The following is a 27,886-nucleotide window of genomic DNA, read 5'->3' on the forward strand; positions in this document are numbered from 1 at the left end:
CTCGATAATGTAGAGGGCACAGGAAAATAGCTTGGATGGACGCTGCTAGGAGGCCCACTATCCTGGCTAGATTGCAAAGTGATATAACTGGCTTCTTTAGGTCCGTTCTGAGATCCTTCTTGATCGCCCTTATTTTGCTCGGAGGGAGTTCTAATGTGGCTTTCTTGGTATCTATAGTAAAGCCTAGAAACTCCAACCTCCTGGATGGCTTCAGCGAGGATTTCTCGATGCTGATGAGAAACCGCAGCTCCGAGATTAGCGACGCTGCCCATTGGACCTGACTGTGCAGCCTTTCTTTGTCCTCTGACATAAATAGGATGTCGTCCAGATAGATGATCATCCGAATACCCTGATCTTGCAGGGCGGTCGCTAGGGGCCTCAGGAACGTGGTAAAGGCCCACGGGGCTGAGGCTAGGCGAACGGCAGAGTCTTGAACTGCCATATTCCGTCGCTCCAGCTGAATTGCAAAAACTGCCTGAACTGAGCCGCTATGGGAATCGTCAGATAGGCGTCTTTTAAGCCTATGCGCGCTAACCAATCGTTCCTTCGTAGGAGGTCTGTTAGAAGATGGATTCCCTCCATCTTGAAATTCCTGTATATGAGCCAACTGTTCAACTCCTTCAGATTGATAACAGGTCGCACCTTACCCTTGCGGTGAACTAGAAACATGTTGCTTACGAAACCTGCTGAGTGACTCTGAGCTCTCTCTATTGCTTGCTTGTTCGCTAGCGCTTGAATCTCTAGGTCCAATACACACATCTCTGCTTGTGACGTGTGCATGCGCCGTGGTGAGACTGTCTGCTGGGGGGTTTCTATAAACTCTAGGTGGAATCCCTGCGCCGTCTACAATACCCATGCATCTGACCAAAGCTCTCGCCATTTGTGCACAAAAAACAAGGTTCTCCCTCCTTCTGGGGGATATGCCGCTGCTAGCTCTCTCACCTGAGGTATTGCTATGCTCCCTGAAGTATCCTCTGCCTCAGCAACCTCTGAATCCCCTGCTCCTATTGGGGGAAAAAGGTGTCTTGTTGTCGTGACTCCCAGTTTTGGGCTCTCGGGCCCTGAGGTCTTCTATTGGAGTTATACCGGCCGGTCGATCGACCTCTGAAGCGACCAACCCCTGCAAAAACTCGTCCAGGGAACACTTTACGTATTGAGGCTTGCGCCTTCTCAAGCGCGGTATAGGTGCCTACGAATGTGTTCATCCCCTTGACGAACGTGTTGCCAAAGAGGAGGCCTTGCGCACCTTCGCCCTCTTCATATGATGCCAGATCACCTAATTTATTATCTATCTTTAGAAGCATAGATCTTCTTCTCTCGGCTGATATGGCGCTGTTAGCGTTTCCAAGCAGACACACTGCCCGTTGGGCCCAGCCTGCTAAGATAACGGGGTCCACTGGCTCTCCTGTGTCCTTGGGTCTCTCCGCTAGATCCATTATCTTGGCGATCGGGCCTGTGAGATCCAGGATCTCGTCCTGGCAGGACCACCATGCTCAGTCCATTCCCCTCCAGGTGTCTTTGTTGGCCTTCGTGACAAATGTGAGCATCTTCGGATCAAGTTCCAGAGTTTCTGCCACTTTACCGGCTAGATCTGGTCTGGGACACTCTGCTCTGAGTCTTTTTCCAACGGTTTTCTTATCTTTTGCGACATATAAGTCGCAACTCTTGGAGACGAGGTCCTTCTGTGGACCTGGGGTGCCTAATGGACTCTGGCTCAAACATATCCAAAGTGTCCTCGTCTTGGGGCCCCTCCAATAGGCTGGCTTTGGCATCTAGCTCTTGCATGCTCTCTTTATCGAGGCTAAACTCATCCTCCTCTTGACCCTCCTCCTGTCCGAATTCGTCGGAGGATGACAGAGTTTCCCCTGGATTATCAGCCCCTGGGGCAGGGGGTACGAGGCAGGGCACAGCTGATGCTTTTGCCAGGAAGGCTTTCTTAAGTCTGTTGAAGGCATCAGCAGCCTCCTGGGGCTTCTCTGTATTCCCCGTGATATGGTCTGGCAGGGTAGAAGAGTGATTTCTCTTCCGGTTGACTTTACTCCCCCTTGTATAGTTCTCTAGAGGCTGTGAAGTGGAGGTCCCCTCACCTGGGTCATTTTGCTCGCCAGCTCTGGTGCCCAATAATTCTTCTAGGACTATTAGTCTGTCCTGGATGGGCTGCACCCCCTGTGCTACTGCTTTGACCAGAGACTTTCCTAAAACCTTTTTAAAACTTAGGGATAAATCCATCTCCTTCTCCTGCATTTCTGCTTCCTGGTCACTGTAATCGGCCCATTATTCCTCTGGTCTGTCTGAGGCCATGATCAATTGAATCAGAGAGGGGTTCTAGGTGGTGGGGGTGTTGCAGCCACAGGCTCACAGGCTCTGTTAAAGTGACCTGCCTTGTCACAGTAGTGATAGGTCACGCGTTCCTGATTTGCAGTAATAAATATATATATTTTTTTATATGAGATCCCTAAAATGCCCTCAGCCTCTTTATATCGCTAGGAACGCTGCAAAAGTATACATAAAGAAGCTTGCGTACTCGCTAGAAGCTTTGTGTCTGATCAGAGCTTTCTCCCGTGTTAACGGACGTCTGAAATGCTCCTGCGCATGCGTGCTCTTTAGATAGTGCGTCATTGCGAACACACTTCCCCTCGGGGCTCGGATTCTGGCCCGAATAGTAAGCGCATTCTCAAACTGGAAATAATGCTGCCCTAAGTGCGAGCGAGATCGCTTGCGAGCCGCGTTATGGAAAAGAATGTTTTATAAAGTAAGAATCTCGCGTGCGGCTCTAATTCGCACGTAAATTTGTTTCATTGTGTCACACAACTCGCGCTGAAAACTTAACGCTGCGCGTTGTTTAAATCATATGAATGCTTTGCTATCGCATGTTTACACAATAAATAAACGTGCGTACTGAATAGATGAATGATAATTATAAGGTACTTAGCTGTCGAAAAGCAGCAAAAACGAAGAGGAAAGTACCTACACTGACAGACTTATACTAGGGAAGGAGCCCTCATTGGTCCAGAGGATGGAGGCTGGGACTACTAGTCAGGAGAAGGATCATGGGACATGTAGGATCACCTCCACTGTCAGTCATGTTGTTTTGTTTGTTTCTTTGTTTTCTAAGCCAGTTGGGCTTGTGTAAAAATAAAATGTGTATACTAAAAAGAAAGATTTAAAATGCTGTTGTTAAGCAGATTAAAGGAGATTAAGCATAATGCTCACCTCCGGTCTTGTAATAGAATTGTATGTATGCCTTTGTCTAGAAAAGTGTCTACCGGGATGGGAAATTAAGCAAATCAAAGCATGCTCTCCTTACCGCTGTTTCCTGAGGTAAAGTCAGATTGAGCCAGGCCTGGAAAACAGGACACAGAGAAAATCGAAGTTAATTGCGACCCTGAAACCTATTCCAAGTTACCATGATAGAAAAAAGATTGACAATCAACCACAGATCTCAATGTATTGAACCCTGGTGCTCTGACACTGTATTTTGTATTTGATTTGTAATTTATATAGAGCTTTACGCCAAAGCACTGAACAAGATACACTTAACATACAATGAAAGTAAAATCACAAGTTATACAAAATGGTCTTAAGACTGGAGAAGGTAGTTTTCAATAGAAGTACTTAATAAATAATAAGAAGTAATAGAGCAAAGAGAAAGAGAGTTCGACTGGTATGGGGCAAGCAATGAAAAAGAACAAAACCATGACTGAGCGCCAGGGGGGTGAGAAACTAATAGCAAGAATTGAGTCTGAGAACTTAAGAAGGGACATAAAAAGAGACAAGAGCTGAAAGATACAAAGGCTCAAGACCAAAAAGAGATTTAAATACAATACAAAGACAATTCAATTTAAGGCGTGAGTGAAAAGATAGCCATCCAAGAGAGGATAGTGTCAGTGAAATAGAATTCCAAGGGGAAAGTAAATATAACAAACAAACGGAAGCATTAAAGACAGACTTTAATGGAGCCAAGCGAGAGACGGGGAGAACAAGGAGTAAGGTAGAGCAGTAGAATAAGCGTGAAAAAAATGAGAGAAGAAATACAAAGTTTAGTAGCATTAAACATGAGAACGATATATCAAACAGGAATACTCTCTCTCATGGACGTCATATGCGGGTTACCAGGGGTACCAGCTAATACACCTAACTCCCCCTCTGTTACTCCTAGCGCTGTTTTTGCAAACCCTAGCACCAAGGGAAAAAAGCTAACACTGCTTTGATGTAGCTATCTCCTTTTACATGTAAATAATGCTTATGTGCAAGTCAAACCACAATATAGGGTACACATGGATGTGGGGTGCTGCAGGACTTTGGGGCCTGTGAACAGACAATTCCTCATTACAACACATCATGTTAGCACTGGTGAAAGCAGTTTTTAACTTTATAATGGTCCCACTGCAAAGCCTACTATGCAAAGAATCCATGAGTATCCTCCAGTCCCTTATACATTTGAGAAATAGGTACTTATCCCGCTCTGCCTCATTCCCTACCTAAACAGGGAAATAGCATTTTCGTTCTGCATGGTCTTCTGGTGCATGTTTTACTTATTTCAGATTGTGTCAAATAGAAAAGTAAAGGAAGTAGTTGGTGCCTCTAATCCTGCAATACTCTCCCAGTTAATGCATTAAGTACATTTAACCCTAGGGCGCTCTCCCTGTTACGCATTAATAGAAACATCTTACCCTGGAGCAGTCTCAGTGTTACAGTCAGTACACCCTGACCCTGGGGCCCTCTCACTGTTACATGGGCAGTACATTTGTGGCAGGGTCGTGGACTCCAGAGAGGGTGTGGGTGAGTTGAGGGAGACCCCTGTCCCTGGCTTCCCAGCATGTGAGGAGCCACAACATGTACAGCAGTGCCTCTGTCTCAGTGCCCATCAGCCATTTAATCTCAGTAGGGCCATTTTGGTATCCGCTTCTTGCCAGAGCCAGCACGAGGCAATGGTGGCCTGTGTGGCCTCACAGTGCAGGGGGTCTTGCAAACAACATTTAACATTTTTTTATAAAGTGCTTCATGCCGGACTTTAAGACTCTAAGACCAGATATCGAACCTGTGCTGCTCGGCATTGTCTTGTTTCCAAGATGGGTGCGCTGCCCCTCAGCAATTTCCCCCCACCCCCACTTGCCTCCATAACAACTAGAGGCCGGATAAGTAGGATGCCTTAGAAAGGCGGTTTCTTGGAAACCTCTCCTCTGGCGCCTTAAATAGGGACCTGGCATTGGGACCTTGCAAATATATTTTTATTTTAATCTCTTCATCAGCAACACATTTAAAATGAGGTGCTCTCTATGAGGTGCTCTCTATTAATGATGAATGGCAACAGGTGCGGCAGTAAGTGGGTAATTGCTCATTAAAGTGATCATTGTCAGGGCCAAGACACCCTGAAAAGTGCAAAGTTTTCGGCGATGTTTGCCTCTAAGGAAAATTAAGCTAAGCCCTCTCCTTTTTTTAAAAAAAAAATGTTTTATTTGTCTTGGTTTATTTAAACCTTTACGAAAACATTTCATCAAAAGACAGTACAAATTAATAACTAAGCATATCCAACAACAATACATTAATAAAACACAGTAAAACATAGCAAATTTCATCACAAAACAATGCATGGATAGTTTTTCAAAAGATAAAAAACCAACCAGTTTGCCTGGCTCGAATCTCTAAAGATATTTAGAAGCATGCTTTATGTCCTAGGGGACCTCACTGTAAGAAGAATATCGGTATAGCATAGTATTGAAGCGGCAGTATTGAGTCCCGTCTTTTGTCCTTTCCATTGAACAATTAAATCAAATGTATAAGCTTTAGAACATGATTTACAAAGTATCTTCAATATCAACAATACATCATACCGAATTTCAAAATAAAGGCTTTAAGACAGGTCACAGATATTTTTCAGAAAGGCAATAACCCTTATACTTAAAGCAATAGTATTGCCATGTCTCATTTGATGCCACAATAATTCTCTATTTACACTATATAAATGCTCAACAAATTGCTCAAAATATGGAATATGCAAGGCTATTAAGCAAGGCTGCACAAATAAGTAAAATATGCTGCAGAGTTTCCTCAGTACCCTCAGTTTTACAAAATCTGCACCAGCCCCATGTATCAGTTATCAGATTCCATTTTTTTAGAATATAATTTGTTCTCAAAACACTTAACCTGAATCTCATGATTTCGGCAAGGATATTTTTCCAGATAGACCTCAATTGTAGGAAAGAATTTCCAAAATGAACATATCTGGTTGGAAATTTTCGACTGCAACTCTGTTCTTACAGTCTGTTGCCAATCATCACTTTTTAAGATCTGTTTTACTTTCAAGGGGTTCGACAAAAGCATATCAGTGGAGACACCTAAATTGGAAAGATACATCTCCATATTAGCCTTCAGCTGATTACAATAAGCATTATTATGGTCCATTGCCACAACTGTATATAGAACCTCTGGTGGATTTGTTAGACATTTTCTCCATAACAACATTTTTTTTCCATATAATAATAGATTTCAAAGATTGAAGGCCTAGCTCGTATCTAATTGCCTCAATCGATACACATTTAGGTATATAGAATAAGATTCCTTTCCATATTAAACCTTCTAGTGATTTTAAAAAGCCAGTATTTTCCAAATTATGAAACTCCATACCATACATTAGTCTTGGAATTCCCTTCATAACATAGACATTTCTTAGAGGAACCATTGTATATTTACAGTATTTGGTCTCCAATTTATGCATTTGTCGTAAGGCCATCTCTGCTTTTGTTCTCAATTGTTTTTTTGTAATCACGGTAGAGCCTGATCCTATTAAGTAGTACCCTAGGTATTTAAATGCATTTTGGAATTTAATACATTTACCTTCAACTTGCCATGTGAATCCTAACCAATTTTTTGGGGGTTTACCCAAGCATATAATAGTTGTCTTAGATGCATTGATTTTTAAATGTATTTCTGATACGAAAATAACAAATGCATTTATCATTCTTTGTAGACCTACTTTCGTGCAGTCAAACAACAAAAAATCATCAGCATATGCCAACCATTCAAATGATACATTACCTAGTCTAGGTGCAACCAGCCCTTTATTCCTTAGTGCTTTATCCGCTCTACAAACATATACATTAAATAGGGTAGCTGCTAGCATACATCCTTGACGAAGTCCATTCGGGATATTAATCTCTGCTGTAAGTCGACCTTCAGAATTGAGCCTCACTTTTATCTTTGGCTCTGAGTATAGCTCTATAATTATCCCCAAAAGATGTTTAGGCATGTTCAGGTCTTTCAGTATCGTCCATAACATTGGGCGGTCAACTAAGTCAAATGCTTTACTGAGGTCCATGAACGCCACAAAAATAGGAGTCCCTTCTTTCATCAACGCCTTTGCTTGAAGACTTTTCAATATTAGCCCCCCACGTCCGTGACCATATTTGTTTTAATCCAATCTGTTTGGAATCAAGTATGTTGTTACAGCTAATCCATTCTTGCATTTCTTCCACTATAATAGAGGCAAACATTTTTGACCTAGGGTCTGTAATAGCTATGGGTCCATAGCTTTCCGGCGCAAGTCTTGAGCCCTTTTTATAGACTGGAATTACAAGCGCTATTCTCCAAGACTCTGGTATAGTTTTGGTCAGTAGTATATCATTATTATTTTTTTAAAGTATTTTATTGCCATTTTTAAAGCAGTTTTACAGAATCTTTTCTGTCATAATTATGCCTTGCTGTGATGCGATATACTGTTCCTGGTTAACGGTACTTAAACAATAAACAACAATTAATGCTAACTGTCCTCTAGCTACTTTGTGTTGGTGTCGGTTCCTTATTCATCTTTTGCCACTACTCTCTAAGTTGATGTTGAGTTGCAGAGTTTGAGAGTTATGGCTTGGGGATGGGCACTTAGAATGTCTAGCACTGCTCACGGTGTGGTTGCGTTTTGCCTTGCTGATGGGCTCATGGGGGTTTGTGGTCTGCAGAGAAGTTTGTCTCTTAAGAGGGCTTTCCAAGATTCAAGGGTGCCATTCGAGTCTCCTTCAGCTCTAGCTGCTCCTGCGCACCAGGCTCTGGTTTCTGCTTCTGTCCATCTCTCCATCTCTTTGATCCAGGCCCCATATCTCGGCCCTTTGGGCGATTTACATGCCATCGCTATCGCTCTCTTCGCAAGGATGCATGCCATGTCCATTAGCTTTATGGCGTGTTTGTATTTGCTTGGTCTGGGGAATGTCCCTAACAGACATTCGCTAGGGGTCCATGCGAATCTTCTTATGCCGGCCTCTGCGCATGTCCGCTCTACTTTGGCCCAAAAGCTTTGCACTCTATGACAGGTCCAGTACATGCGGATCATATCTGCGCCTTCGTTGCTGCACCAGGGGCAGTGTGATCGGGCTTGTTTGTTGAAGCTGGCTACTCTGTGTGGGGTCATATAGGTCCTGTAGAGGATATTCATCTGTATGAGCCTGGTATTATTATCATCTTTGTGATGGAGGCTTTGCCCATCATGGATAGCGGTAGTTTAGCAAATAACAAGGGGGGTCCTGGGAGACTCTCTGCCAGACATGAGTCCTGGTTGCATGAGCCTTACCCAGAGTCTTTAGCTCACTATCTTTCACAGAGAAGAAATATCCCAAACATATCAGTCTTTGTCCTGCCCTGGGGCAGTCCAGCACCAAAATGATAGGCAATTCTCCTCTGAACAAGAGTACCAACAGCAACCCCAGACACGTGTTTCGGTCTGGTTGGACCTCATCAGTAGGGTGGATCTGTGCCTCTCTAAGAATAGTGAGCAAGGGGTCCACCTCTGGATTCCCCTAGTAACTTAGGGTGAGACCCAAAGTTACTTAAATATGCAAATATTTGTGGGAGTATAGCTCGGAGTAGAACTCTGTGAAAACTTTGTTGATCTCTGATTGCGTTCGGTGGATTGTTCCATCTTTGCCCCTGATTTCGGTCGGTAGGTGTTTCGGATGCTCTTTTTTGTACAGCCATGCCAACAGTCTCCTTGGTTTGTCAGATTCTTTGTGTGCTCTGGCGGTGCGTGTTGTGTAATCAAACTTGGCCCGTCTCTCCCAGGCCGTACGGCAGTTGTTCCTGATCTCTTTGAGTTTTTCCTCATTCCCATTGGTGCTCGTGAGATTGTCTTCCAGCAGCTTTATCTCGCTTTCCATACCCTCTAGTTCTTTTCTTAGTTGTTTCTGGACTCTGCCGGCGCCCGCTGTAATTTCTCCTCGTGTTACCACTTTCAGAGCTTCCCATATTGTGCTCCACCTGTCCACTGTTCCTTTATTTAAGCATATGTATTGTTCAAGGTTTTCGCCAAGGTTTTCGTTGAATGCTTGATCAGAAAGATCAGAGGGGTGTAGTTCCCTCCATACATCTTCTAGGTCAAGGTGTTCTATCGTGGTGGTCAGTGCCTAGGTGGCCGTGTTTGTTGATTGTGGTGGCGCTACGTAACTATCGATGGTTCCGTCTTTGACGCAATTGAAGTCCCCCCCATATGAAGGGTCCGTCTCTGTGGTGGGTCATTTTGGAGCATAGCTGTTTAAGGTGCGAGGGTATACCGTGGTGGGGGAAATAGTTCACTATGCATATTTTGACGTGTTCTATTAGGCCCCACATGATCAGGTATGTGCCTTCTTTGTCAGCTTCCATTCCCATTAGTTGGAATGGTGTTTCTGGGTTTACCCATGTGTATACTCCACATGCGTATTTAGAGTTGTGTGCACCTCCACCTTGGCCTCCCCAGTATTCTGTTAGTTTTGCTGTTGTTTCCGCCGTTAGGTTGGTCTCTTGGAGCAGTGCTATCGAGATCTTCTTCCGCCGTAAGAAGGACTGGATTCTGTTCCTCCTTGGGTATGTTCCCATTCCTCTCACGTTCCATGTCATCACCCTAAGTTGTGCTGCCATTGTTGGTTCTGGGGGTCTTCATGTCCCGGGCCCAGTCGGGGTGTCGGATTAGTTGTCCTCTCCTTTTCCCGGTTTTTCTTTCTATTCCACCTTCTTCTTTGGTCCCGTGTCAAACACTGTTCGCTTTCGTTGTATCTTTCACTGTGCTCTGGTCGAGGTTGTTTTTACAAACATAATAACAAACATCACTGTAACTGGTGCGCCCAGCGACTGCGTTTCCGTCGCAGTGCTCAGGCGCCCTTGCGCCTTCTGTTCCCATCTCGGGTTTCGTTCACGAGCGTGGTCGTGCTGGCAACAGGCCTGCACTATTGTGTTCGTGGGTTAGTGCTGTGTGCTCGGGTGAGGAGGCAGGGTGAGTTGCGTAACCTATACGCTGTATCTATTTAGTTGCTTGGTGTCTTTATCATTTAATGTTTTCGTTTCAGTTTGTGGTTGAGAGTTGGTGTGCGAATGCAGTTTCCTGTCGTTTCATTGCTTCAGCTCCGGGCTTCTCGGGGGGGGGGGTGACTCTCCTCCTTCTGAAAGATTGTTGTGCTCCATCCACATGGTGGCAGCGGCTTGGGTTTCCAGGAATATTGCTCGGCCTTTATAGATCACTTTCAGCCTGGACGGATATAGTAGCATGTATTTTAAATTTAGTTGTCTGAGCCTGGCTTTGATTGGGACAAATGAGTTCCGTGCCCTTTGTACCGAAGGCGTGTAGTCGGGGTAGATGGCTGTTACCCGGGGCTCAACGGGTTAACGCTCATGAGCCCCCTCCGTTGGAAAGGCGGAGTTTGATTGGGCAAGGGAGTTATGGGGCACGTGTGCAGGAAGCGACACTCCTTGCTTGGTTGTAAGAGAATAAAGAAGTTCCTCCTATCTCTCTGTGTGTGCGTCCTTCATTAGGCCTAGGTCCCTAGGCAACATTTGGCGACGAGGATTTCTCCCGCACACTGGAGTCCTCCTCCTGCAGCAGTCCGCTGCTTTCCACTCCCGCGTGGTGGGCAACCCAGCGAGCCTCCTCCTCCTGCTCCTCCTCCGCGCAACACGGCAGTCCCGTTCTATCACCCCCCTTCCCTGGAGAATTTTAGTATGGTTTCTCTGTCCTGAAAGTTGAGGATTTTTGCGATGATCGGGCGGGGATAGGAGCCGGGTGGTGGTTTCTTTTGTAGAGAACGATGTGCCTTTTCCACAGCGAAACCCTGTGTCAGTTGGCCTGCTCCTAATTCCTGCTGTATCAGGGTTTCAATGTAGGATGTCGGGTTAGGTCCCTCTGTGCCTTCAGGCACTCGAGTATTCGTATGTTACTGCGTCTTGCGCGCCCTTCAGCCTCTTCGGATCTGGCCTCTAGCGTGATCACTTTTTTCTCCAGTTCCGCCATCCGGGCCTTGAGGTCTGTGGTGTCCTCAGTCATTTCTTGTAGGGCCGTTTCAGCTGTGGTAACGCTCTCAGCAAGGTTTCTGGCATCCTGGTGCATAAGTTGCATATCAGATTTTACTTCTCCTATTTTTGTATCTATAAATGGCTTTAGTGCAGCTATGGCCTCTAGTACCTGTTTGTCTTTTCCATCCCTTTCATTTTTCTGCTGGTTTTCAGTGTCAGGGGTTGAGGTGTGCGTGACAGGTTGCGGCTTGGTAGTGATGTAAGTGTCCATTGTGGAAGACTTCCCTTTATTCCTGGATGAGGACATTGCGGTATTGCACTGTGCTTTGGGTAGGCCGGGTGGGGTGCCTTAGGGTCCTGTCGTGCTATTTAGTCTCAGTGAGATATGTGGCTCACTCTTCGTGTCTGTGAATAGCTTGTGCTTGCTTCAGTGTCTGGGTGGATCTGTGGTTCACCTCTCAGGTGTGCGGCGTGGGTATCACTGTTAATGCCCCTGGTCTGGGGGGCTCTTGGAGAGAGGGCGTGTTGGGTTGAGTGACTTGCAGAGCAGTGGTGCCTAGGGTAGGCCATCCAGTGTTGTTTTGTAGAGTGGGTGGTGATGGCGTCTGTGCTGCAGTTCTATATGCAGCACACCTCGGGTGATGGTCTCGCTGTGCGCTCCGGTGCTTAGCCTTACTGAGGAGCTGCTGGGCATCTGCTCGAGTGCCCTAGGTTTTCTTGGGCCACTGTTGGTGTTTGGTGGCACCCCAACTCTCTGGTTGCCACCCGCCTCCCTGGCTCACCTTGTCGTTTCTGGGGTGTTACGAGGGCCTCGCTCCCCACACCGGGTCTCCCCACTCTTTGGCCGTGTCCTGGGGAGAAGGGGGGACAGGGGAGTCCCCCGCTCGATCCGCTCCCCCTCCACAAGCTGACACGGAGCTCTGTCGGGCAAGTTTCACTTGCTGCTCTCCTTGTTGCAGCGATCCCTATTCGCCTTGTATTCTGGCAGCCGCCCCGAGGTGCCCCCGCCTGGTTCCGGGAGCTCTTCCCGCGTGCAGCTCGGGCCGCTTCGCGTTGAGTGGCCTGCAGAGTGGTAGTGCCCAGTCTAGGCCGTCCAGTGTTGTTCTGCAGAGTGGGTGGTGATGGCGGCTGCGCTGCAGTTCTATATGTAACGCACCTCGGGTGATGGTCTCACTGTGCGCTCCTGTGCCCAGCCCTATGGAGGAGCCGCCGGTGTCTGCTTGAGTGCCTTGGGTTTGCGCGGGCCACCGTTGGTGTTTGGTGGCACCACAGCTCACAGGTCGCCTCCCACCTTCCTGGCTCACCTTGTCATTTCTGGGGTGTTGCGAGGGCCTCGCTCCTCGCGCCGCGTCTCCCCGCGCTTCGGCAGTGTCTTGGGGATAAAGGGGGAGGGCGGAGGAGTCCACCACTTGATCCGTTCCCCCCCGCGAGCTGGCACGGAGCTCTGTCGGGCAAGGTTTCGGTTGCTGCTCTCCTTGTTGCAGCGGTCCCGAATCGAATCGCCATGTCCTGCGGCAGCCGTCCCGAGGTGCCCCCACCTGGTTCCGGGAGCAATTCCCACGTACAGCTTGGGCCGCGTCGGCGGGTCACGCTTCTTGCTGGAGTTGGGACAGGATTTAGGTGCGATGTGCTGGGTGCTTGTCGCCTCTCCGCTTATTTCGCTCCCCCAGCGGGTTGGTGTGCCCGCACAGATGACTCTCACTGCATTGCTCTTGCTGCAGGTTGCTGGTCTCCCCCCAGACAGCGCTGGGATGAATGGCGGCTGCCATCTTGTGTTTCATGTTGCAGGAGAGGGGGTCGGGTCCCGATTTGAATTTCCCCCGTTCTGCTTGTGCGATTTTTCCTGGGGTTGTCCCGATAAGCACGGGTAATGTTGCCTCCTCGCTCTCACAAATTCTTTTAAGTTCAAAGTGCTCTGTGGGCACCGTTACAGGATCAGGTCACGTAAACTCGGCCGGAGCTCGGCGTCCCTGCTTCCTCACTCCATGAGCACCAGGCCACGGGCCACGCCCCTGTAGTATATCATTATATAGAATGTGTAGGATTTTTGCCCACAATATGATATCAGATTTTAGGATTATGTTAGATAGATTATTAGGTCCGGGAGCAGCAGAATTTTTTGATTTTCCAATTATACGAGAAATATTTGGAATTGAGATACTCAAAAACCATTCAGCGACTTTATCATTGTCACCCATAGGAATAACCTTATTGTTATCATACATTTTGGTAAAATGATCTTGCCATCTTCATTCACTAATTTCAGTGAATAGCAGATCTTTTTGGGTCAATTCAACATTGTTAATAATTTGCCAAAAGTTGGAGATGTCATTACCTTTTATGGCATTAAGCATTTTTCACCATCCAGTTGGGCTCTTATACTCTTGTGGCTAACTAACCAATTTTTATAGTGCTGTTTTATTTTTTTAGTCAATATAGATGTCTGACCGGTAGTATAGCCATCTTTCAGAATTGTTCGAATTTCTTTTCTCATTTTTAACTTCCGATTTTGAACCTCAATATCAAAGCAATGTTCATGCCTGCCTGTACTTTTACCAGTAGGATTGTTACCCTCTACCAAATTAAGTCTAATATCATTGACATGTTTTGAAAAGGTAATCATAGAGAGATTCAACAAACGTTCTTCCATAGACATTTCATCAAAATCCTGTACTAGGACAGAAGTAATTCTCTTTGTTTTAGCATAAGTCCATCGCATTCTATTTCCTCTACAATTCACAAGCAAACCCTCATTATAGCATGATGTTTTTTCTGTTAAACCTGTATAAGTTAAATGGATATATAGCAGATTGTGATCACTAGTAGGCATATCAACCACAGTAAATTTTGACATATGTTTATCAAGGCCAGCAGTCACAAAAATGTAATCCAAAATAGAGCTGCTACCTCTAGCATTCCATGTATAACAGTTGTTATCAATTTTTATCAATCCCATGATTTTGATAAAATTGGACCAGATAGCCCCTCTCAATTTGCTCCAGTTTTAACCTTTGTGTTGTCCAGTTTGACATCAGACATTAACACATCAACCTCTAACTGGTCAATATTGCAGTCCACGTTCAAGTCACCTGCTATAATTAGTAGCCCATTCGCATTAATTACACGCCATTCATCAATTTTCTTGGTCAAGTTCTTCATTTCCTTATTCAGCTGTGTATCTGTGTATTTTAACGGGTTACAATATACATTTATAATACAAAGATGCATACTTGTAACACCAGAATTCAACAAAGGTAGCAGGCGCCCCTCTCTCGGAAGAACAAGGCATGATAACCTGTTCAGTGGTTGTTAACCACATTGAGAGTTCGCAGCCATCTGCTTTTTGCTCACTGTACCTTTCACAGATGGGAAATATCCATTTGCATATCAGTCTTTGTCCCGCCCACATGGGCAGTCCAGCACCGAAATGCTATAGCAATTCATCTCTGAACAAGAGTACCACCAGCAACCCCATACACATGTTTCAGCCTTGTTGGGCATCATCAGTGAGGTGAAGCTGAGCCTCTCTAAGCACAGTGAGCAGGGAGTCCACGTCTGGTTGCCACCAGGTAACCTAGGGTGACCAACCCCAAGTTCCTTCAAAGAATTCAACAAAGGTAGCAGGCGCCCCTCTCTCGGAAGAACAAGGCATGATAACCTGTTCAGTGGTTGTTAACCACATTGAGAGTTCGCAGCCATCTGCTTTTTGCTCACTGTACCTTTCACAGATGGGAAATATCCATTTGCATATCAGTCTTTGTCCTGCCCACATGGGCAGTCCAGCACCGAAATGCTATGGCAATTCCTCTCTGAACAAGAGTACCACCAGCAACCCCATACACGTGTTTCAGCCTTGTTGGGCATCATCAGTGAGGTGAAGCTGAGCCTCTCTAAGCACAGTGAGCAGAGAGGAATTGCCATAGCATTTCGGTGCTGGACTGCCCTTGTGGGCGGGACAAAGACTGATATGCAAATGGATATTCCCCATCTGTGAAGGTACAGTGAGCAAAAAGCAATGGCTGCTAACTCTCAATGTGGTTAATAACCACTGAACAGGTTCTCATGCCTTGTTCTTTCGAGAGAGGGGCGCCTGCTACCTTTTTTGTATTTTTGAAAGGAACTTGGGGTTGGTCACCCTAGGTTACCTGGGGGCAACCAGACGTGGACTCCCTGCTCACTGTGCTTTTAGAGGCTCAGCTTCACCTCACTGATGATGCCCAACAAGGCTGAAACACGTGTATGGGGTTGCTGGTGGTACTCTCGTTCAGAGAGGAATTGACATAGCATTTCGGTGCTGGACTGCCCTTGTGGGCGGGACAAAGACTGATATGCAAATGGATATTTCCCATCTGTGAAGGTACAGTGAGCAAAAAGCAATGGCTGCAAACTCTCAATGTGGTTAATAACCACTGAACAGGTTATCATGCCTTGTTCTTTCGAGAGAGGGGCACTTGCTACCTTTTTTGTATACTTGTAACACCAGTATTGAACTCATGGGTCACAGACAATAGTGAATTCAAACTAGACCATTGATTGATTATAACTGCCTGTAGGGTCTGTTTACACACTATTATGAGGCCTCCCGTTGGCCGTCCTTTGGCACCTTTTGTGGCAGTCAATTGTACAATATCAAAACCTTCCCATAATAGTCCAACAGTAGCCCAGGTTTCTTGCAATAATATCAAATCATAATGTTGGAGTATGTCTGTCACTTTGATATTTTGAGTCAAATGAAGGTACCCTTGTGAATTCCAACTTGCGAGGGAAATTTTTCCAATCTTCCTTTAAGGGTTTTCTCAATTCCCTCAGGGTATTGATGGATTCTCTGAGTGAAAGTGAAAGCCACCTCCATTCTTGTTTATCAACATTATCAGTTGTCGAGATGCTAGGGTCAGCCTTAGATGTATCTAGGCCACTTCTCTCAGCAAAATTCGTACTTGGACACTTTGCAATACCCGTATGCAAAGGCGGTTCGTATTGCAAAATGTCAAATCCCCCCAAGCTGTAGTGATTCAGCCTCCCTTAGTAATAAACTTCTTACCAAGGGCGACGGAATCACCAGGCGCACATAATCAAGCCTCTATTTGTGAATAAAGTCCACCAGGACAATATCTGCAGATGTTATTAATGCCAATTCAGGAATAGCCGCAAATAAAGAGAGAATATATGGTCGATTTTAAAGATATTTGCTTCCCCTCCCAAAACAATGTTATCAATATAAGGCTAGGAAAGTTAGTCAGGGCAGGTTTTTTCAGGTCATAAACATCATTAGCCTGTCCAGGATATTCCTGTATTTTTTTGATCGGTCCTTTCGGCATCTAAGGCAGCATTCTGGTTAGTATAAGGGAATTGCCATCTATTCTCCTTAAGAGAAACTTTGTCTTCTAGAATTTTCTTTACAATAATTGCGATTTCATCTTCCTTAGTATTAATATTCTCAGTATTATTTGTTATAGTGTTTATACATACAGGCTGGTCTTTCTAAGATGTAGCAGAAGGTTCGGTCACAATAACAACTGTGGGTAAGCATCCCCCATTTGTTATCAATTTCTCGTGCGTGGACAAGTCCTTGCTATTTAAGGCCCAAAAATCAATCTCAGAGGGAACCATGGAAAAGCATCCTGCATAAGACATAGGAATACTGGTCGTAAGATCTTTATTATGCCATTCTTTATTACCCAACTCAGTATTCACCGTACTCATCTTTGGTCTCTTGTCAGCACACGAGGTATGACTCATAGATAGCGATTTGCTACAGATCTTGTCTTTTATCTTTTTTTTCTTAGACTTAGGTTCAGTTAAAACAGTTGGATCTATAGCAGCATTAGCAGACACAGAAGTAGCTGTAGTCGAAGTCAGAGTTGACATCGAATTCGCTTTAAATATTTCAAATATATCAACTAGCCCAGATTTCAGGGATGATAGTTTTTTTTTTTAAACTTTTATTTTTGGAGGCACAAGGTTACATGGTGCAAGCAGTGAGGCCACCAGTTCGGGCACACGTTGAAGATGTAACAATACAGTACATTCAGCATAGTACATTAGACACAGCAATATCAGGCAACGGTCACAAGGGTATATACAAGTACAAGTTCACATAGTAGGGGTGGTTACAGAGGGGGTGGGGGACAAGCCAGAGCTAGAGGCGCTCGCACTTTTACTGTTAAGGTATGAGTTGAATTCCGTCCAAATATTTCGGGGGCGAGATGTAGCAGGGAGCATGGATATGAATTCCTCCTCACAGTTGCGTGACCAGGTAAGCATATGGAGCCACTTCCGGTGGGCCGGAGGGGAGGGATTTTTCCAATTTTGAAGAACGCATTTCTTGGCAACCATACAGGCAATATTAAGAAATCTAGCTGAACATCTAGTGTCATCAGTCGTCCAGACGCCAAACAGGACAGCCAGAGGATCCGGATCAATAGCCGCTCCAATGATAACAGAGAGTGTTTCTAGGATACCCTCCCAAAAACCAAGCAGTTTGTTACAGGACCAGAACATGTGTAGGTGATCGGCCCCCGTCGCCCCGCAGCGGGGACAGGGGTGCGCCGCAGTGTAAGTGAACCTAGAGATTCTATGCGGAGTGTAATAAAGTCTATTTAAAAGTTTGTATTGCATGGCGCGAAAGCGGAAGTTGAGGGAGACTCGTTGGGTGTGCAGGCACATACTCTCCCAGGCCTCATCTGATATTTCCAGGCCCATGTCGCCGGCCCATTCGTCTCGTGCCTTGAGAGTGGGAGCGCGGGAAGCCGCCTGAAATATCTTGTAGAGTGAGGAGACCACTCCCCGGGCGCCCCCTGAGTTGGCAATGTATGCGATGGCCGGGTTGTCTGGGGGCTCGTTCGGGAATGTGGGCCATCTGGAGCGAAACGCGGCCCGCAATCTATAATATTGGAGGGTCTCCAAAGCGGTCCCGGTGTGTCCCGGTTTCCAAGATTGGGGGTCAATAAACCTGCCTTCGGGGTAGAAGTCAGTCAGTGCGTGGTATCCCAGCTCCCCCCAGTGTCGGGCCAGTGCTACATCGTGAGTGGGTTCCAGGCCAGGAAAGGCCCACGCGGGAAGCCACTTGTAGTACGGGGAGGCTTCAGGCGTCTGGGAGAACAGGCAAGTCCAGGCTAAGAGAGTCGTGTAGAGAGGGTCGATAGGAGAGTCGGGTGTGTATTGGTGGTGCAGTATCGCGGACATTAGATCGGTGCCAGTAGTCGCCAACCTCTCCAGTTTGACATGAGGACGCGTTGGCGTACCAGGATACCAGTGAGTAGCATGTTGGGCCTGAGCTGCGTGCCAGTAAAGTGATAGATCCGGGGCCGTGAGTCCCCCCAGTTTGTATGGAAGTGTCATGTCCATCCACTTTTTGCGTACTGCGCCCGCGTGCCAGAGGAACTGTGCGAATAGTGTGTGCAGCCTGGCAAAATAGTTACACCCAGGCCACACGGGGACGTTGCTAAATGTGTAGAGGAGTTTGGGGAGCAGGATCATCTTAATGAGGGAGAGCCGTCCAGCGATGGACAGCGGGAGGGTACGCCACCTGAGGACTTTAGTTTCGACTATGCGTGTTACCGCAGAGTAATTGTCAGCGAGAAGGGTGGGTTTGGCTAAGGATATGTGTACGCCCAGATATCTAACACCATTCGGTGACCAACGGAGGGGGTATTCAGAGGTAGGTTGCTGGGTGGATTTAGTGAGCGGGAAGATCTCTGACTTGGAATAATTGATAGTGAAGCCGGAGTGAGTGCCTATGTGGGTAATGTCTCTCAATATTGAGTCAAGGTGTGTTGCGGGGTCTCTGATGTATAACAGAACATCGTCCGCATATAGGGATATAATTTCGGGGCTGTCTTTCAGTCTTATTCCCTTGCGGGCGTGGTGAGCTCGGACATAATCTGCCATTGGTTCAATTGCTAAAGCGAACAGTATTGGAGAAAAGGGGCATCCCTGTCGGGTACCTCTGAACAGTGTGAAAAGATCAGATGTTAGTGTATTGGTCCTAACCCGTGCCACAGGAGAAGTGTATAGCAATTTTATGAACCTAATCATGTTTGGGCCAATGCCCATAGTCTCAAGAACCAGCCAAGTGTATCTCCAGGAGACCATATCGAAGGCCTTTTGGGCGTCCAGTGTGACCGCCACCGCTTGTGCATCTTGATCAATGCGGGACATTACGTTAAACAGTCTTCTGATGCTGTGGGAGGTGGACCTACCAGGTACAAAGCCAGCCTGGTCCTCATGTACCAAATATGTCATAATGGGCAGGAATCGGTTCGCTATAATTTTTGCAAAGATCTTTGTGTCAAGGTTCATTAGGGAGAGGGGTCTATAAGACCCACATTCATCGTCCGGTTTGTCAGGCTTGAGCAGCACCGTAATGACTGCCTCGCGCATAGAGAGAGGAAGAATAGAGACTCGGAGCGATTCATCCCAGACCTCGAGTAGCTTGGGGGCGAGTATGGCGACGTGTTCTTGATAGAAAACGGCGGTCAGGCCGTCGGGCCCCGGGGCTTTGCCGTTGGGTAGGTCAGAGATGGCTGTCACTATCTCGTCTAGTGTGATTGGGGAGTCTAGTCCGTCACGGGTGGCGGGGGAGATCTCTGTGGTGGGGATCATGTCAAGGAGTTCCCGCATATGTTGCTCGGTATGCTCAGTAGGCTGAGAGTAGAGAGATCTGTAGAACTCGGTGAATGTGTTTAGGATTTGTTGGTCAGCCCACTGAACATTGCCCTGTTCATCTTTAAGAGAGGTGATTTGCGTTCGGCCAGATTCCCATTTGATTAGTGTCGCTAACGTTCTCCGGGGCCTCTCTCCCTCACCATATTTCCTGGCCGCTTGAGGGCGGCCAAGGAATTGTATCTCGCTGACGGCGAGTTTGTTGAATGTTTGGAGTTCATCGGAGATCTGGGCAAGGGTGGCAGGGTCGGCACCAGAGGCGCCATGGGATTCCAATTGTTTCAGTTTGCCTTCTGACCGGCTCAGTGCCGTTCTGATCGATTTCAGCACCCCAGCTTCCCGGGAGATGGACATTCCCCTGATGTACACCTTAAAGGCGTCCCATCTCACAGCAGCAGAGGTGTCTCGGAGAGTATTTTGTTCGAAGAAGGACAGAATATCATCAAGTATTTCAGCCTTAAACACCACATCCCGCAGGGCATCAGATTTGAAACGCCAGGTGCTGAACGTCGGAACGGGTATTCCCAGTCTGGCTGTGAGTGTGATCGGAGCATGATCAGAAAGCGTGCGGGGTAGGATCTGGGATCCCAACACCCCTCCCATGACACCTTTTGAGACAAGAAACAGGTCTATCCTAGAGGAGCTCTCGTGCACTGATGAATAGTAAGTGTAATCTCTAAGATGAGGGTGCAGCGTCCTCCAGGCATCGCAAATGTCGAGGGTCTTAATGTGAGAGTGCAGTCTGCGTGCAGCGCTGGACAAGGGGCGGGGGTTAGTTCCAGTTCTATCTAGGGCCGTGTCAAGGATAAGATTTAAATCTCCCCCCAAATGATCAGTGTTCCCGCATATCCCAGCAATATAGTGGTGATTTTGTCAAAAAAATCAGGAGAATCCACATTGGGGCAATAGGTATTGACGAGCAGATATTCTTTGTTGGCCAAGGTGCAGTGTAGTATTACATAGCGTCCATCGGGGTCAGTGTAATTTTTATGCAGTGTAAACTTGATGGATTTATGGATCATGGTCAGAACCCCCCTGGATTGGGTGGAGTAGGAGGTAAAAAATCTAGCAGGTCCCCATGCCGGGGCCATTGTTCTGGGAATGTGGCCATTGGAGTGTGTCTCCTGCAGGAGCAATATCTTGCAGTTATGTCTGTTGGCATAGGCCATGATTTTACGCGCCTTAGTATGATTGCTTACCCCACGGACATTCCATGACATCATGACGGTTGCCATAACTGTGCCAGGTATCTCAGTGTGTAACACGTGTTCTCAATGAACGTCTCGGATCCAACAATAGTGTGCGCCCCAAGGCTTGAGGCAAAACTCGCGATCGCGGCCCAATAGTGCTCGCCCCATGCAACCTCGTATGCCTTTTGTAGATAACACCCGGTTTCCACCCCCCACCCTCACCACCAACCCATGATCAGCAGTGTACATCCCACCCATCCCCAACAGTGCACAGTAGGCCCGACCCCAACATGGTCCAACCTGTGCATGGGCCCAACAGGGGCGAACCAAAAACAAAAATATAAGAAGCATTGCAATCGCAGTGGGGTGCGCTATTGCCGTGTGCTATCACGCTTGGGACACTAAGGCATCCGTGGGAAATTAAACAGTGTTTGCGGTTTCGTAATGCATGTCACAGCCACTACCTGTGGCCGCTTCGGCCTGGATGTGAAATAGGGAAACATTGCATTCGATGAAAACTGGAAATCAGCATGATCACGATGAGTAGTCCAACAACATGCAAAATAGGGAGTGCATATCTGAGAGCTTAGGAACCGGAGGGCATGAAAAGTATGAATATAACAGCAGAGTAGTTATAGAGGCGGTCGAGTAGGCGGTGATCAAGGAGAGCAAGTTCCGGATTAAGTTCAGTCATTTTCCATACCATCTTCGGCAGGCGGATGAGGGGGAATGTGTGCCTCTATGAATTTCACCGCTTCTGAGGGCACCGTAAAGAAGTAGAGTTTGTTGTTGAATGTGAACTTTAGACGGGCCGGGAATAGGATGGCGTATGGAATGCTTCTCTCCCTGAGCAGGTTCTTGACCCCAAGAAATTGGCGACGCTCCTGTTGTACTGCGATTGAGAAGTCAGGGAAGATTCGGATCACCTGTGAGTCCAATCTGAGTTCACCCCTTTCCCGCGCGAGGCGGAGAATATGATCCCGGTCTCTAAAACTCTGAATTTTTGCAATGATGGGCCTCGGGAAGTCTCCTGGTTTGGGACGTGGGGCTAACGCCCTATGGGCCCTTTCGATGGTGAAGAAGGGGGATAATTCCGGATTGCCCAGCAGGTCTTTCAGGAGGTTCTCGACCGCGGATTCGAGTCGACCCTTCAGCGCATTTTCCGGGACTCCTATAATACGTATGTTATTCTTCCGTGATCTAGATTCGAGGTCATCGCATTTGGCTCGCACAAGTTTCATGTCCGTGACAAGGGTGGATACTGTGCTTTGCAGTGTGGATATATTGTCCTCGTTGGAGCTGATCCTGTTTTCGGTTTCAGTAATTCTCGACCCCTGTTGGTCCAGTTTAGTTTTTAGAGATGCCACATTTGCATTAATCATTAATATCATCTAGCTTTTCGTGAAAAGCTGCGAAGTTTCTGGCCATGGATTCCATGACGACCGTCAGGTCCGTGGGGGGGGCCTCTGCAGTGAGCGGCACTTCGATCTGGTCGCATGATGTATGGGCCGAATCGGGTCTCGGGGTGGCCTTAGCAAACTTGTCCATGGCCCCTGATTTACCAGTGTTCCTGGACCTGTTGGACATCGTGGCGAGCAGCACGGCGTGTTCCAGGGGGTCAGTCTCGTGTGGGTATCTTGCACCCCGAAGCAAGGCGATGCACTGACAGGGCGGAGAGGGCCACTCGCTTGTTGGTGGGGTAGCGGCGGGCCACGTCACCGGCAGACAAGGATAGCAAATGTTCCTGGGCCCTAGAACCGAGTGCCGGAGGTAGTGGGCGAGAAGTTCGTCCTAACTGAACACTGCGCGATTCTTAGGGCGGCAGACAGATTGTCCCAGGGGGTTTGTAGAAAGATGCCGCACACCTAGGGCCCACCACCTCCTCACCTCAGTCTCAGCTCGCCACCGTTAGCCAGATCAGGCCAAGGGCGTCTTCAGCGGAGTCTTCAGCGGCGTGTCGCCGGATCGGCCCACGTGTATCTGCGTAGGCAGCGCAGGTGGCCCTCGAGCCCCGACCTCGGCCCCAGTCACAAGGCAGGCGGGCGCGGTGGTCCAGATGGGAAGCCAGACAGGGAGGCGCCCCGCCGGGCCGCCAGCGGCGACGGGCGGGCGTCCGCGGCGCCGTCCGCGGCGTCAACCGGCAGCGCGCGGGCCCAGCTCGGCTCAACGCGAACACAGGGTCAGAGGGTCCGATTCGGGGCCAGATTTCACAGGCGGGTGGCCCCAAGTGTCAGCTATGTGGGAGCCAAATCTGGAGACGGGGTAGAGTATCAAACCGCAGATGGAAGCAGATGCAAAGCGGCAGCACACGGAGCTGAAAGGCTAGGCAGCCATTTTGTCGGCTGCTCAACAGCGCCCCCCTTCAGGGATGATAGTTGAGAGGCAATGTCAAGCGACTCACTTTTCTTCTTCATAACGTCTGAAATTAAATCATCCGGTCTAGAGTCACTAGGCATTTTTTCCTTTGTTCTCCCAGCTATATATGGTGATTGCCCCTCCACGTCCTCCAAACCCTCCATGTCATTCCGAGCCTCCAAAATGGCGTTTTTAAATGTCATGTCTCTTAGGTATTTACAAGATGATTTAGCCATATTATTTGCTTGATTCGATTTTATTTGTTGTATCCTTTTTTTTAAAATCTTTTGTTATTTAACATGTTATTCGTTTTGGGTATGATTATCAATTCCCCTTCAGTTATGATTGCCTTTGGGATGTCAGTATTTTCAACCATCGCCATCGTGGCAACTTCCACCGTGTCAGTATCCTTCATGTTACTTTGTGAGTCTAAAATAGTAATTATTTCTTTGTTGTTCGGGGTTCAACTACTGGTTGGATATGTATCAGGTCTGGCTTTGTTAAACCAATATTGTCTTCTAAAGTCATTTTTAATGCAGTAAGAGGACTTAATATCAGATTATTCACTCTCAAGGGAATCTGTTCAACTGAAGTAGTAATTTGCATCAATACTTCAGTCTGTCGTATTTTTCGTGGTTTCTCCAAACTCACTAGAAGGAATGTTAGTGTTATTCGATAAGCCTAAAGGGTCAAGATCAGCAGTACAAAAAACACTTGGCGTATCGCAAAATGACTCATTTGGATTTGGGGTATTATTCTGCTTAGAAGTCATTTCTTCCCACTGTTGTTTTAATTCATTTTTATCTCAATGAATCGAAAACTCTTCAGCGTAAAGAGATTGAGGATTCAATCGGCCCATGTGGTTAATAGTGCTATCAACATTAGATCTCAATTCATTCGAGCAAAACTGTGCACATTGCAGAAGCTCTTCCTCCTCAATACACGAAGATGGAAGAGGTAGTGCAACTGCACGTGCCAAGCTAGCCCTGCGCGGTGTTACCGCTGAAAAGAAGTCGGCGCGTGGGTCCTTAATCATATTAGTAGTTTTACTACTTTTACCCATAATAGAAGACGTATCTTAACAATTGTCAGTTATAATAAACAAATAACTCAGCAGACATTAGTATGCGTCACTCAATATAAACTTTAGAGCTCATGTATCACTTACTTACAAAAAACAAGGTTTATTTGTAGACGCCCCAAAATCATTACAACTCATTAGATGTCTGGTAAAGAAAGTATATAATAGATCCGCATCCCGCACCCCACACCCTAACAGCCCAACAGAGTACACTTGCGTGCACTTCCGGATGTGCGCGCGAGATACGCGTGCACCAAATTGTTATGGTGACACTGCACCAATGGGCTGCAGAGGGGGCAGTTCTCAGGGCGGATCTGTGGGAAAACAAGAATAATTTGTTGGTGTTTGAATCTTGTAAAAGCACGAACAACAACAAAAGCGCGTGCCCTAAAAAGGGTGCGCGAGCCCCAGTCACAAGGTATTTACTTGAAGTGTTACTTGAAAGGAGTTTGCGGGTTTCGGTATCGTCGGACTTCTCCTTGCCAACTAGTAGTATCAAAGCAGAACCGTCACAGCAGGAAGGTATTCTTTTAGGCAACAGTCAGGCAGCGATGAACAGGAAAACCAGCCCAACAGCGTACACTTGCGTGCACTTCTGGATGCGCTTCTTATAGAGTGCATTTTCCCATGAATTCTACTTGTTTGGTGTGCACACAAAAGGGTCACTTTCTGGTGGAACTCTCCATTATTCACAAAATGCACACTAAAAACAGCATGTCTGTCAAACAATTACTACAAGTAGGTGACTTAATTGTACAGTTGATTTTGTTTGCTACTGCAAGTCTGAAAAATACATTTGCGAAACATAGAGAGTCTTTTCTAGGCTCATATTACTTTGTACTTGGACCATACGAAGAGGGACACATTAAAATGTAATCATGCTATTTTTCTTAACATGTTTCTATAAAAATATATTTTTCAGGTTCGTTTATTATGTGATTGGCATAATTTTCAAGTCACCTCTATTAAACAAAGAATTAGATCAGTGCGTGAAAGCTAAGCATCACCACTAAAGATGCAAATATATGTGTGGGCTAGTGCCTTAAATTACAAACAGGCTCAAATCTCAGGTTCAGCTCTAAAATAAAGGGGTCAATATTTGAAAAATCATGTTATCTCACTGTGCCCTAACCGCCCAACTTTAGAATGACTGCAAGTTATGTGATGCACAGTGCACAAGATATAAAAGTCATACTCATGGTTTAATAGACACCAGTGTTACTCCATATGTAATGTCAATGTTCATATATTCCACATCAGTTATTTGTGCCATTGCAACCTCGTCTAATGTCATTTCCCAAAAGGCCCTCATGTTCTAAGACTGATGTCAATCCCTGTGATGTCATTTTCTGTGATGTCAATTCCTTAAATGTGCAAGTTAGAATGCACTGCACATCTATTGCCGCACAAGAGCTTGCAAATCCTAGAAGCAGGTAAGCATATGAGGAGTCTTACTTTTATCCTTCCATCCAAAGAGATGCAATGCCAGCAGGAGGCTCCATCCTAACATGTCTGGTTCTCTCTGTGTGAGGGAAAAGACCAACATTAGTGGACAAACTAACACGGAGGCATAGCATCACTCACGGTACAAAATGAGGCCAGGCGATAGAGTCGTAGCACAACCCACCCACCTACCACTGACTCTGAATTCTATTTAATACCAGCAGAAATCGGGCAACTTTCCAGATCTGTCCAAACATCATACAGAGCAATAAAAAAAGTTTATACCACAAGATGAATGTCTCTTGGCACTTCAAAGCTTTGTTGTTAGTGTTACTCAACTCAGTGATACTCTTTGTATCTACCTCAGAAGGATGAAAGGCACAGTCCGAATTTGAAACTGTGACCATAGATGACATGGATATCCTTGCAACAGGCTCCCAAACCACTGAGCTAACTTACCTGTGATTTTGAATGTGACCTCTAGTGCTATATGAGAGAAGAGCAAGTTACTTACCAACTGTAACGTTCTTTCGATTGGATGTTCCTCCCACGTATTCCTCATCTGAGCTATATCCTTACCTTCAGCTTTGCTGCTTCGGAAATATTTTTCTCTCTTCACCAGAGGGCGCTCCACTCGAGGCTGCAGCGTCGATGTCCACCAACGTCATCCGCTGTATAAATGCCTCGATCCGCGCCGGTTGGCCTCAGTTTTTTCATATATTGTAGCCAATTTGTTGTAGATAATGGCATGCCTGGTTTGACCCAATCCTTAAAGGAATTTTGAGTGTAAACCACGTAAACTGTACTGTGGGGTAGGCTGGGAGGGTCGATGAGGAATACGTGGGAGGAACAGCCAATCGAAAGAACGTTACAGTTGGTAAGTAACTTGTTCTTCAAATGGATTGTGTCCTCCCACGTATTCCTCATCTTAGACTCCCAAAGCAGTTTTGTATTGGAGGCGGGAGTACAGAGATACTAGTCATGTATAGAATGAAGTACTGATTGAGCAAAGAGACCTCCCTGTGAAGAAGTCGAATCTAGGGCATACTGTTTTATAAATGTGTGAATGGATGACCAGGTGGCTGCTGCGCAAATATCTTGCACTGGGACTCCCCTTTGAAGTGCTGTTGAATTTGCCATGCCCCTGGTTGAATGAGCTCTCAGCCCATCTGGAGGATCTTTCACAGCCAATCTACAACATTCAGTTATAGCCAAAATTATCCATCTAGATGTTTGCTTAGTCACTACCAGCCCCAATTTACGGCCAGTGTATCCCACAAAGAGTTGGTCACACTGACGTTATCTTGCCAATCTTGAAATATAGAACCTAAGAGCCTTCCTAGGGTCTAATCTATGTAGCCTTTCCTCCTCCTTACTTGCGTGAGGGAGAGGGTAAAAAGCAGTCATTGTTATTTTCTGTGACAGGTGAAAATCAGAGACAATTTTTGGCAAAAAAGAGGGTTTGACCCTAAGAACAATCTTATCTTTATAAATGGTGGTGTGAAGAGGTATGCTAGAAAGTGCCTGCAACTCACTTACCCTGCGGGCTGATGTAATACCACTAGAAGTATGGTTTTTAAAGTAAGGAGCCTTAACGGATAAGAATGTAAAGGCTCAAATGGGATGCATGTGAGGAACTTTAGTACTAAGTTTAAGTCCCACACAGGTACTTAAAAAGGTATTGGAGGAAACACATTATTAAGACCTTTTAAGAATTGTGTAATCAAAGGTATTTTGAAGTAAGATTCTTTCTCTGAGGAGCGCTTAAAAATAGATAGCGCTGCTAAATAACCCTTTATCGTGCCAACCTGGAACCCCAGATTAGCCAAGTATAGCAGAAAAGACAATATTGTGGGAATATTACACTGAAAAGGGTCCACATTCCTATCTCTGCAACTGTTACTGAACT

The 27,886-nt window shown here is 46.4% G+C and overlaps 1 protein-coding gene across 3 annotated transcripts in view; it reads right to left on the minus strand.

Annotated features, from left to right (window-relative positions):
• The window catches only part of LOC138521948 (uncharacterized), a 334,921-nt gene that overhangs the window by 176,706 nt on the left and 130,329 nt on the right, over positions 1-27,886 (minus strand). For all 3 annotated transcript variants that reach the window (XM_069635121.1, XM_069635122.1, XM_069635124.1), the window contains exons 2-3: positions 25,990-26,056; positions 3,308-3,343 (exon numbers count right to left, since the gene is read on the minus strand). In XM_069635121.1, the coding sequence (XP_069491222.1) occupies positions 3,308-3,343; positions 25,990-26,044 (91 nt within the window). In that variant the 5' untranslated portion in view covers positions 26,045-26,056. The remainder of the gene's footprint in view (positions 1-3,307; positions 3,344-25,989; positions 26,057-27,886) is intronic.

The sequence above is a fragment of the Ambystoma mexicanum genome, chromosome 13 (genome assembly GCF_040938575.1).
Source record: "Ambystoma mexicanum isolate Mex_15411 chromosome 13, UKY_AmexF1_1, whole genome shotgun sequence".
Taxonomy (NCBI): Eukaryota; Metazoa; Chordata; class Amphibia; order Caudata; family Ambystomatidae; genus Ambystoma; species Ambystoma mexicanum.